This window comes from Bubalus bubalis, chromosome 13, assembly GCF_019923935.1.
Source record: "Bubalus bubalis isolate 160015118507 breed Murrah chromosome 13, NDDB_SH_1, whole genome shotgun sequence".
NCBI lineage: Eukaryota > Metazoa > Chordata > Mammalia > Artiodactyla > Bovidae > Bubalus > Bubalus bubalis.
The window spans coordinates 4,344,351-4,356,718 of NC_059169.1; the positions used below are offsets into that span (position 1 = coordinate 4,344,351).

Below are 12,368 nucleotides of genomic sequence, written 5' to 3' on the forward strand. Positions count from 1 at the left end.
GGGGAAACAGTGGAAACAGTGTCAGACTTTATTTTTTGGAGCTCCAAAATCACTGCAGATGGTGACTGCAGCCATGAAATTAAAAGACACTTACTCCTTGGAAGGAAAGTTTGACCAACCTAGATAGTATATTGAAAAGCAGAGATATTACTTTGCCAACAAAGGTCCGTCTAGTCAAGGCTATGGCTTGTCCAGTGGTCATGTATGGATGTGAGAGTTGGACTGTGAAGAAAGCTGAGTGCCGAAGAATTGATGCTTTTGAACTGTGGTGTTGGAGAAGACTCTTGAGAGTCCCTTGGACTGCAACAAGATCCAACCAGTCCATTCTAAAGGAGATCAGCCCTGGGATTTCTTTGGAAGGAATGATGCTAAAGCTGAAACTCTAGTATTTTGGCCACCTCATGCGAAGAGTTGACTCATTGGAAAATACTCTGATGCTGGGAGGGATTGGGGGCAGGAGGAGGAGGGGACGGCAGAGGATGAGATGGCTGGATGGCATCACCAACTTGATGGACGTGAGTCTGAGTGAACTCTGGGAGTTGGTGACGGACAGGGAGGCCTGGCGTGCTGTGGTTCATGGGGTCGAAAAGAGTCGCACATGACTGAGTGACTGAACTGAAGTCTTATTCTTTCTGCAGATGGTCACTATGATTTGGAAATTTTTTTCTAGATTTCTGAGAGTGACTTCTCATTTCATATTGTTTTACCAGTCCAATGATAAAATAATTGCTGAAATTTAGCAAAATCTCTTCAGGTCACTTATTTTATTTTTACCTTTTTTTAAAAAGTGGATACAATTTGGATACTGGTGCTAATCATATATTTTTTGTATGTTATTTCTAAATAAATACTAGGTTATATGCATGTGAAACCACTGTTGTAACAAACATAAAACCTTAAAAAGATATTAAAGGTGAGACACTAATTTCAGAAACTGGTTTTTGAAACCCTAAGGATTCATGTGGTAGTAAAAAATGGTCTTGTGCTAAGTCCCTTCAGTCGTGTCCCACTCTTTGTGACTCCATGAACTGTAACCCTCCAGGCTCCTCTGTCCATGGGCTTCTCCAGGCAAGAATAGTGGAATGGGTTGCCATTCCCTTCTCCAGGGGATCTTCCCAACTCAAAGACTGAATCTTCGTCTCTTACATCTTCTTCATTGGCCGGCGGGTTCTTTACCACGAGCGCCGCTGGGAAGCCCTCCAAAAAGTAGTCTTGGTAATGAGTAGACCACTGCGTTTGAGTTTGGGCATGACTTCCCATTCAAGGTGGCAAGCTGAAGCCAGACTTTTACTTCCCACCTACCTCTGACTGTTACTGAAGTTGAAGTTAAAACTACAAAAAGGGATACATTCATGGAAGCTATAAAACCTAGGAAGTGGGACACGGTTAAAACAGAGACTGTTTTTAAAAATGTACAGGAGGGCAAAGGCAGGTGTAGGCCTCTGGGGAACACAGAACCTTGTGGGCCGGCAGAGCAGGCTTTGAGAGCAGACTGCAGCCCATGCAGGGACCATTCTGCCACTGGGACCCTGTGACGACCACGAGCTGCTCTGGGGACAGAGAGAGAGCAGAACAGAAGGAGAAGGAGCTCGGCGATGGGTTAAAGGCCCTGAACTGACGTCTGAGCCAACAGATTCTCCCCAGTCCTGCCTGTGCAGCGGGGCGTCTGAGCTAACAGATTCTCCCCAGTCCTGCCTGTGCAGCAGGCCGTCTGCCCACAAAAGCCAGGATCCACTCTCTAGACACTGAATGAGCTTCCTGGACGGATGTGAGGAAGCCTTCCTACTAAGGACTTTTGGGGTGTCAGGAAGGGAGCTGACATTTGCCCATTTCATCTCCATTCACTCACCCTGAAGATGGTCCTGCCTCCAGGAGAGATGTGACAGCTGAAGGTGACAAGAGGAAGAAGCATTGCAGGGAAGGACCAGAGTCCACCCCATGTGGATAAAACAAAATGAAACAACAAAAATGGTATGAAGGGGGAAGTGGGGAAAGGAATTTATAATCAAAGCCATGCTAGAAGGGATTTCTCCAGTGTGGAAGAAAACCATGGTTAGATTGCAAGAGCCCCAGCAGGAGAAGCTGCAAAGAAGCCATGTGGAGATATAATTTCTTGAAATTTTAGAAAACAACCAGTCCAGGTTTGATGCATGAGACAGGGCGCTCAGGGCCGGTGCACTGGGATGACCCTGAGGGATGGGATGGGGAGGGAGGTGGGAGGGAGGTTCAAGATGGGGAACACACGTACACCCATGGCTGATTTGTGTCAATGTATGGCAAAAACCACCACAATATTGTAAAGTAATTAGTCTCCAATTAAATAAATTAATTTACAAAAAAAATAAATAAATAAAAAGTGATACATCAAATTCCAATTCAAAAAAAAGAAAACAACAAATATATGAAATATCCAAAGAGATGTCACAAGGTATCCGAACCCACAGTGAAATGAGAAGGATATTAACATCTGTGTCATAGCCAAGATTTTAGCCCCTGTGGTCTTTCCTGATAAGCCCATGAATATGGTACATTACATGGCAGAAAGGACTTTTCACGTGGCATTAAGGTGGCCAATCAGCTGACCTTAAACTAGAGAGACTGTCCTGGGTTATCCAGGCCCACCCAGCGTAATCACAGGATACAGAAGTGTCAGCCAGAAAGATTTCATCTTAGAGAATCACAGAAATGGACAGCATGGGAAGGACTCAACCCACTGTTGTTAGATTTCAAGACAGAGAAAGGAGCTCGTGAGCCATGGACCCAGGAGGTGTCTAGATGCTCAAGAGACTCCAGGAAGAAACCATCAAGGTAGCAGAGAGCTCAGCATTACAGCCACTTGAAACTGAATTCTGCCAGCCTCCTGACCCAGTTTGGAGAATCATGGCCAACGCCTTGATTTCAGCCTCATAAGATATTGTCACCAACATCATCCTGGGTTAAAATGGCATCCAGGTGTAAGCTCACAGCTCAATAGGTTGGAGCCTGGGCTGGTTCCAGGTTCCAACCTATTGAGCTGTGAGGCTATGTCTGCATGCCATTTTAAGCCAGGATGATGTCTGTGACAGCTTTTTATAGCAGCGATAAATGGAAAATTAATAGGGATTCCAGCACATAGAAGTGGAGTGCAGCTGTAACAAATGCCTTTGCTGTTTAGTTGCTAAGTTGCGTCTGACTCTCTGTGACCCCTTGGACTGCAGCACTCCAGGTTTCCTGTACTTTGCTATCTCCCAGAGTTTGCTCAAACTCATGTCCATCGAGTTGGTGATGCCATCCAACCATCTCATCCTCTGTTGCTCCCTTCTCCTCCTGCCCTCAGTCTTTCCCAGCATCAGGGTCTTTTCTAATGAGTTGATTCTTCACATCAGGTGGCCAAAGTATTGGAGCTTCAGCTTCAGCACCAGTCCTTCCACTGAATATTCAGGGTTGATTTCCTTTAGGATTGACTAGAAATGCAGAGATGCATTTGGAACCAGGCAGTGGAATAAGTTAGAAGAATTCTGAGAAGCATGATAGAAAAAGCCCAGATTGCCTTCAAAAGGATGTCAGTAGGAATATGGCCATTCAAACCTTCCAGGGAGGGCTCAGAAGGGAATGAGTTCATGGAAACTGGAAACATCTTCAGTGGTATCAAAAGGCTTAGCAGAGGGGACTTCTCTGGTTGTCCAGTGATTAAAAATCAGCCTTCCAAGGCAGAGGATACAGGTTCGATTCCTGGTCAAGGAAATAAGATCCTACATGTCACAGGGCTAGTGGACCCTATGCAGAAACTAAGGCCCAACACAGCCAAAAATATATAAATGGATTTTAAAAGAAAGAAAGGTTAGCAAAATTATATCTGCAGTTATCTGGAAAGCAGAGATGCTAAGTGATGATGTTAGCTCCATAGCCGAGATTTCCAAGCAAATATTTAAGGTGTGACCTGGTTTTTTCTTGCTACTTACAACAAAATGCAAAAGGAGAGACTTACACTGAGAGAATAATTATTAAACAATCAGGAAACCAGGATTTGATGATTTGGGACAATCTCAAAAGATTGAGATTGAGATGGCAAAAGATTAAAAAAAAAATTGCTCTTGGGAAATCATGACATAGAGAAAACAAAACAAAAATCCTGAAGTTGTGTCTGTACAACCATTCTACAACCTTGGGAAGTTTGGAAGGTCAGAGCATTAAGTTACACAAAATGCTTTTGAAGTGATTAGGTGTGACTCATAGATTCCCCTCAGCCCTTTGAGGAGCAGCCAAAAGTATAGGAGGGACTATCTAGGAAGGGTTTGTGGAGGAGCTTCTTGTTAAATGGGGTGAATCCTTGTGACATGAAGTCTCACAAAGTCAGTGAGAATTTTATATTAGCAAAAACATGGCCAGCTTGGACAGAAAGGGACAGAAAACAAGATGAAGTGAAAAAAGGCTGTTGTTGTTTTTCATTAGCTCAGTCATGTCCGACTCTTTGCGACCCCATGGACTGACTGCAACACCCCAAGCTTCCCTGTCCTTCACCATCTCCTGGAGTTTGCCCAAACTCATGTCCATTATTGAGGGAATGATGTTATCTAACCATCTCATCCTCTGTCACCCATTTCTCCTCCTGCCCCCAATCTTTCACAGCACCAGGATCTTTTCCAATGAGTTGGCTCTTTGCATCAGGTGGCCAAAGTATTGAAGTTTCAGCATCAGTCCTTCCAGTGAATATTAAGGGTTGATTTCCTTTAAAATTGACTGGTTTGATCTCCTTGCTGTCCAAGGTACTCTCAAGGGTCTTCTCCAACACCACAGTTCAAAAGCATCAATTCTTTGGGGCTCAGCCTTCTTTATGGCCCAACTCTTACACCCCATTCATACATGACTACTAGAAAACCCATAGTTTTGACTATGGAATAGCCTTGAATTTTTGTCATATTCCTCCCATTAACTGTATTTGGTTTGGTTTGGTTTCGTTGCCTAAATTAGCTCTTAGTAAGTTTCTTTTAAATGCAACTGAATAATCCCTGAGTAAGGTACATTTAAAACAATATGCAAATATTATTAATAATCATTGAGGGGAAGATACAAAATGTTAGTAATTTGATAATAAATAAGTTTCAAACAACTTATTATAGCCTCAAAAACGATGAGGGATTAGAAATTGAAGGAAGTAAAATTTTGATAATTTCCTCATCATTGATCCTGATAATCAGACAAATTTGTGCAAATGTGTGATTTTTTTAAATAAAAGGTAAGTTCTAGTAGAATTAATAATTGCACATATTTAGCAAATTAGAAGATATGTGCTTAAATCCACACTGCAAATGATTAGATAAGCAACAAAGGAAATGGTCAAGAAACACTTTTAAATGTTTGCAAATGTTGTTACATGATGATTAAGGCAAGAACAGGCACTACAGGTCTGACAGTGAGTATAAGTGAATTGAACTGTCCTTTCAAATCATTGTGAAACTCTTCAGTGTACAACACAGTACAGAGAAAAGTATAAAAAGATCAAGAATATAGTTGTTATAATTCAATGTCTGATAGATATTGGTTCATTAGAGATTGCAAAGAGAAGAGTTTGTAGCAAAATGTATCAGAACAACATTTCGTTAGCTGAAAATTTGCCTTTGTCCTTTGTTCATCCCCTTATGCATTTGTGCAATGAGATTATCATTTGAAAAATTCTTTCATTTGGTAACGTGTCCTTATGGCTCCTTTGAATGAGGAGGAAGAGTCAGTTGCTCTAAGTTGGCTTTCCCAGGAAGTGTCTGGGTCCAGGTGGTTGAGCAGGAGGAACTCGAAACCACACCTGTGAGGGAGTAAGAGAAGAAGGTTATTCAGCAGATGGGAAAAAAAAAAAAAAAAATCCAAGGCTGGTTTGGCTTTCACAGGTGCCCTGGTTGTTGGAGGTGGCTGCCCAGGGCCTGTGCTCAGCCTCGGGGAGTTTCCGGGGAGACCCCGAGACAGGCTTGATCCAGCTGCAGGCAGCAGTCCTGGCTGGAAGGGTGACCAGACACGGAGACAGAGCAGATGGATGGAGGGAAGAGTGCAGCAGAGCTTTCCAGGCAGACCTGAGAGCGAGACACTGTTACCAGGCAGGAATCCAAAAGGGCGGAAGACTGGATGGGGCGACAACCACCACGCCCTCACAGAAGCCAGAAAGAAGGTAGGTGCCTGTTTGAAAGGATTTGCTGACACTTCGGGAAAGGAACGCTAAAGCAGCAGAGAGAAAGCGAGGAGTCAACCAGATTTCTCCACAAGACTCCACCCAGACACAGGAATGGACACCATGGAACACTTTGGAGGAGGTGACAACATAAGGGGACTGGGCAGAAGTGTGTTTATGAGGCATCTCCACAAGCCGTGCTCCCTCGGCAGAGAAAAATGCTGGCATATTCCCTTGTGGGAGGGGAACCTTATTTTTTGGAGATGGTTGGAAAAAACTGTCAGACCGAGTGACAGACATGAGCAGGGCTTCCCATGTTTAAAAAAAAAAAAAAAGGCAAACAAAGAAGAGAAAAGCAACCCGGAGAAAACAGAACATGGGCTGGGAAGAAATGAAACAGGACAAAGCAAAAGCACAGGAAGAAGCTCAAGCGATAAAGCATACACTGCAACTGTGAAGCGAGAACAGCCACCTCGGAAAAATGCAGAGTGTATATAAAACAGCTCTTGGAAATTACAGTGCCAGCATTTTTAAAAAGAGACAACCTCAATAAAATTATTATATGGTGTTAGTCTCTCAGTCGTGTCCTCCGACTCTTTGCAGCCTCACGGAATGTAGCCCGTCAGGCTCCTCTGTCGGTGGATTCTCCAGGCAAGAATACTGCAGTGGGTTGCCATTTCCTCGTCCAGGGGATCTTCCCAACCCAGGGATCAAACCTAGGTTCCCTGTGTCTCCTGCATTGGCAGGTGGATTCTTTACCACTGAGCACGTAGGGGAAAATTATGGGAGTAATGCTCAAAACAATCTGAAGGATAAGAATTTCTAGACTGGAATTCCACGATCAGCCAAATGATCAGTTAAATGTGAGATAAGCATTTTAGGCATACAGCTTCTCAGAAATTTACTCTAGAATTTGTCCTTATGAAAATACTAGATGCCTGGTCCACCAAAATGAGCTAAGAGGAATATGGAAAAAGAGAAAGGAGAGAGGCTGCCAGCATTGCCAAGAGGGAAGTTCACTGGAGTTTTCAGGCTGGAATCTGTGCATTAGCCATAAAAGCAACCAGCCCAGATGGTTAAAGACTGCAGGAGATAGTTTAGGAAAATAAAGCTGATAGGAAAGAGTTGGCAAAGTACTGGGTATTGAATTAGTAAGTACGTAGAAAACTCTAAGATAATTGTTATCTCTAGGAAAAACTGGAATAAGAACAGAAAATGAAAGTTCACTGCACATCTGAGTTGAGACTTGTTTTTACAGCATCCTAATAAAGGAACGTGTGTATTAAACTTGCTACACCATAGAGAAATGGGGGTTACTTTTGCCTGGAGAAGGCTCAGAATGAATGTTTTATCCTCATGTGTCCTGGGGAGTGGGAGATCTATAGATAGTGATAAAAAAAATGAAAAATCAAGAAAAGCGTAAAGCAGGTTATTTCCAGAAATAGAGCTAGTACAGAAAGAAAGAAAAGAAGGGCAATATTTGCCTCTGAGGAGGAAGAATTTGAGATGGGAGGGTGGACAAATTTTTTAATAAAGTATCTTGTAGAAGTATTTGATGACTAATATGAATGTGTAACTCTGAATAAAAATTCTTAACAAATGGAAAAGGGAAAGAGTATTAATTTTTTAGTTAAGAAGAGTACATGTATTGACCTGAATGAATTACCCTATTTTTTTCTGAAATGACTTTAGGTATAAATCAGCAAGCTGGTTCTGAGTAACTTGGGAAGAACTTGTTATTTGGATGACATTGTTAAAACCTATTCTGTATTCTGACTGTTAACATTCCAAAATGTTAATCTAAATGCCCTTTAGATTTCTATTGTTATAATCTTAACTATAAACTCTTCTTTGAAGAATATAATTTTGAAAAACATATACTTCAATAAATGACTAGTCTACCAATGAGGTATCTTATTTGAAAAAAGAAAATATCATACAATAAAAATGTCGGAGCTGCAGACCTCATTAATTCAGTTTTTTTTTCCATATTCTACCTAGGCGAAGGTGAAGTTTACCTTTGAATGCCTAAGAAGAAATGACTATTGTAAGCATCATTATAAGGATACCTTGGTCATTTGTTTAAGAAATGAAGATTGCATTGTATAATATATTATTTAATAGACTCTTTTACTGAGTAAATATATATTGAGTTTATTCATGTAACAAATCTCACTAAGTATCTATTTTTATTCAGACATTCTGCAACATATTGGGAATGTGAGGCTGATACTAGATAGTTTTGCTGGTACAGTGACACATAAGTAAGGAAATTGACATGAAAATGAGCAATTGTGATTAAAAGAAAAAATATAATTGCTCTATTGAAGGAGAAATTAAAGTTATGAATTGATGGAGAAAATTCCAGAAAGAAGCTTGGGCCGTGTGGTACAGATTTGGGCGAAAGTGTCACGTGTTCTGAGAACTGCCAGTAGTTCAGGATGTCTGGAGCCCTGAGCAGTGAGTCTGAAAGAGAAGACAGGAGACTAGATTTCATGAATTAAGTAGAGTCAGAGAGACATTATTGTGCATGTTAGTCGCTTAGTCGTGTCCAATGCTTTTTGACCACATGGACTGTAGCCCTCCAGGCTCCTCTGTCCATGGGATTCTCCAGGCAAGAACACTGGAGTGGGTAGCCATTCCCTTCGCCAGGGGGATCTTCCTGACCCAGGAATGGAACCCAGGTCTCCTGCTTTGGCAGGTGGATTCTTTACTATCTGAGCCACCAGGGAAGCCTGAGACATTATTAAGAATAGTGATTACAATTCAGAGTAGCCAGATTTTTTCAAGTTATTTCTCTGTGCTGTGTCCTGAGTCAAGCACTTTACATACATAATTGTATTCCATCCTTACAGCTATTCCATCATCATTTTTAAGTTTTTCAGGCTTAAGAGTAACAATAAAATTGGTGTCGAAACACCATGCTCTCATGAGAAAATGTTTCAGTCAAGTAAAAAAAAAAAAGATACAAAATGGCTTAAGTAACCTCATAAAAATGTTATATATGATGTAACAAGAAACGAGATTGGAGAGGTTATATAAAGCCAGTTGTTTTATTTTTTCACCCCTGAAAAGTTTCCAAAATATCCATTTGTCAATTTAAAAGTAAGAACAGTGTGTTTTTTTAGAGGAAGAAGGGGAAAGAGAAGAGCCATTGAGATTCTGTGACTAGGAAGGGGAAAAAAAGGAGAGAAAATAAAAGAGTGGGAGATGAGTTACACCCACAATTACTGAAAAGCAGTGTTGGAGAATTGGAAAGGGAGAAGCATGGGGCAGAGGTCCAGGCGGAAGACAAAAAAGGCTTCAGTTTAAGCAGTCATCAATAGGATAAGATCAAATGGAAGAATAAGAGACGTGTTTGGAAAAGGGTCACCCACGTGGTGTGTAGATGGTTAAGCCCATTCATCAAGAAAGGGAGATGTGAACCATGGTGAGGTTCTGGAAAGGAAGTGATTATTGACACGGTCCCTGTAGCTCTGGTATTACAATTGGGTGGTTGTTTCCTAAACGAAATATCCTAAATATTCTAAAGTATAACTAGGTGGTGTCACTTTATGCATTGCACTAATTAATCACAGTCCTGTTAAAGAAAAAAAATAATGGTGGCTGAATGTCTTTGATGGCACCACATGGATCCAGAACGTGGGATTCTGATTTGGATGTAATGAAATCTTTCATCCCCAAATATCCATCACAAGCCAGAACTCTCAGGGGGTGACCACCAAGAGTCCAAAAAAAGAACAGCGAGGAAGCTGAAAGTGCTGGTTTGGGAGCACGGTGGGCCTCTGACCCAGACCGTAGTGCCGTGACTTTCCTCTACACTCGCTATGACGATGCGGTGGATCAGACATTAAGGTCATCCACTGCCCTCCGCTCTGAGCACCTTCTGGTCCACCTTCCCCACCGGCTAACCCTGCGCTTTCTTCATCCCCCACCCAGGGCTCTACGAAACCTTTCTAACCAATGATGAACCAGAATGCTGTGACGTCAGGAGAGAAGCAAAACCCAAGAGCCCCTCCAAGGGGGCAGCGGACAGAGGCGGCGCCTGCCCCCGGACGTCGCTTTCGGCCTCGTCGGCACCCAGGCTGGGCCCCAGCAGACTTAGACTGTGCGTCCTCGTGCTGATGCTTCTCCACACGGTCCTCACGGCCTCAGTGGCGCACAACGCCACGGTCCTGGGCGTCGGGGGCGTCCACACGCTGGACGAACGCTCCGCCAGCGAGGAGTAGGGACTCCGCACCCTGGAGCATCCTTGCCGCCCCGGCCACCCGCCCGTGCACATCCCCGCCTGGGTACCGGACCTGCGCACGCATCCCCACCTGGGTACCGGACCTGTGCACGCATCCCTTGGCGCAGGGCCTGGATGGCCTGAATCCAAACCAGGAGACACACACATACACACACCACACACACCACACACCACACACACACACACACACACACGCACAGCTTTTTACGGACTAAAAGGCTGGAAAGTGACTTCGATTTCTCACACCATTTTATACACTGTGTTTTAATGTTTGGAGGTTTTCTTTGCTTTCCTTTGGACTTGAGTTTATCTGTTTTGTTTTTGCACTTGTTAATACAGGCTTTATTTTGGGGGATGGTTTCTCAGAGGTAAACTAAGTCTTTTCACTGTCTCTCTCTCTCTCTCTATATATATATATATTTCTAGTCATTGTGTGTGTTCATCAGATAGTTCTGTCTCATGTCCTGTCTGTTTCTATTAGCGGAATGACAGCTATGCCCTTGCGGTATAGCCAAAAAACAAACAAAAAACAAAAAAAACTACAACACACACACAAACACACAAAAAAATCATAAAAAAGAAAAAAAGACAAAAAAAAAGAAAACAAGAAAAAATAAATAAAATAAAAAGCTCCCTAACTCTCCCTCCTGCCTAAGGAACCCACGTCCCCCACCCTGCCCGCCCGGGGACTCCCTCCCCAGCAGATGCCATCCGCTTGCTTCAGTCCTTGTTGCCGCCGCGGTGGGCACAGCGCCTGCTCCGCTGGGCCTCTGAGCCGCTGTTGCAGAAAGGGGGGCCCCCTTCTAGCTGAACAAACAAGTGCTCTCCTTAACAGGTGGCATCAGACGGTTAACACATCTTTATGTTACCTTGAACTCCGTTGGGTTCATCCCAAGGGCCCCAGGCCTTCCTCGCTGGTCAGGTGGCTGGAGGCAGCCGCCCAGGGTAGGGGGTGTGAGCAGGTGGGGACCTCCCCGCCCCCGCCACCGAAGCCTGCAGGCGGCTGGGCTTTCATTAGAATTTCAGTTCTGTTGCAGGAATACTCGAGCACGTGCCACCCATGGTCAGGGGGACAGGAATCCAAGGACTCAAATCTGGACTTCTTTTTCCTCCTTTTCTGTTGCGGGGGAGTTGGTAGACGTGCGTAGACACCACTGCATACAGAATCTAGACCATTTCACCCCGGTATTTCCCTACACAGGGTTTTTAATTCCTCCAGGTATAAAGTGTATCCAATTCAGCATTATGGAAAAGACCTTCTTTTCAAAAAATAGGGTAGCCATCTTCATTCAAGTGCAGAATCGTTGTCTCCCTCACACGCTCCAGGTAGTTGAAGACGAGAGGAGAACTCGGATCGCTCTGTTTGTATTTTTCCTTTTTGTGGGAACATTTCACCCGCTGAGTGTCTATGAATTTGCTTTCTTAAAAACAAACAAACAAACAAGGCTTTTATGAGTTTACAGTAGAATCAGTGAAAGGAAGAGTTAACAAGGGCTGTTTTTAAAACAAACAAAACAAATAATTTTAAAAAATAACCACTTCACATTCCTTACTATTCTCTAACTACACTCGGGAACTGCGATTCAGGGATGACTGCTGTACAGCTGGGAGACGAAGGTAAACCATGGAACAGGTCCTCTTAGTGAACAAAATTTAGTTCTTAACTTTCTAGCTATGAAATTCCCCCAGGCATTTGTTTTTGTTGAAACAAAACTCTAATCTCTGCATCATACCTAACTCTGCGACACGCGTTACAGTATGCATATTTTGTTTTGAATAAAAAAAAAAAACAAAAACCTGTTTTGTTCCAGTCTGTTAAGAATATTCAAAATAATAAAGGTATTGCTTAATAAAATTGCTAGAATTGTTTAGCAGTACATGCACAAATATTTTACTAGATTCTTTGTTTTAATAGTGTTTTGTTGAGACTGAAAATCCTAAAACGGTCTGTGCAAATACAACAACAAAAAAACCCACCCAAAA

General features: G+C 42.8%; 1 protein-coding gene across 2 annotated transcripts in view; it reads left to right on the forward strand.

Annotated features, from left to right (window-relative positions):
• The window catches only part of NALF1 (NALCN channel auxiliary factor 1), a 615,281-nt gene extending 602,913 nt beyond the window's left edge, over positions 1–12,368 (forward strand). Inside the window, exons 3-4 of one of the 2 annotated variants that reach the window (XM_025262596.3) lie at positions 8,138–8,183; positions 10,076–10,212. In XM_025262596.3, the coding sequence (XP_025118381.2) occupies positions 8,138–8,160 (23 nt within the window). In that variant the 3' untranslated portion in view covers positions 8,161–8,183; positions 10,076–10,212. Of the gene's footprint in view, positions 1–8,137; positions 8,184–10,075 lie in introns of both variants that reach the window. The other variant, XM_025262594.3, reaches the window with a different exon arrangement.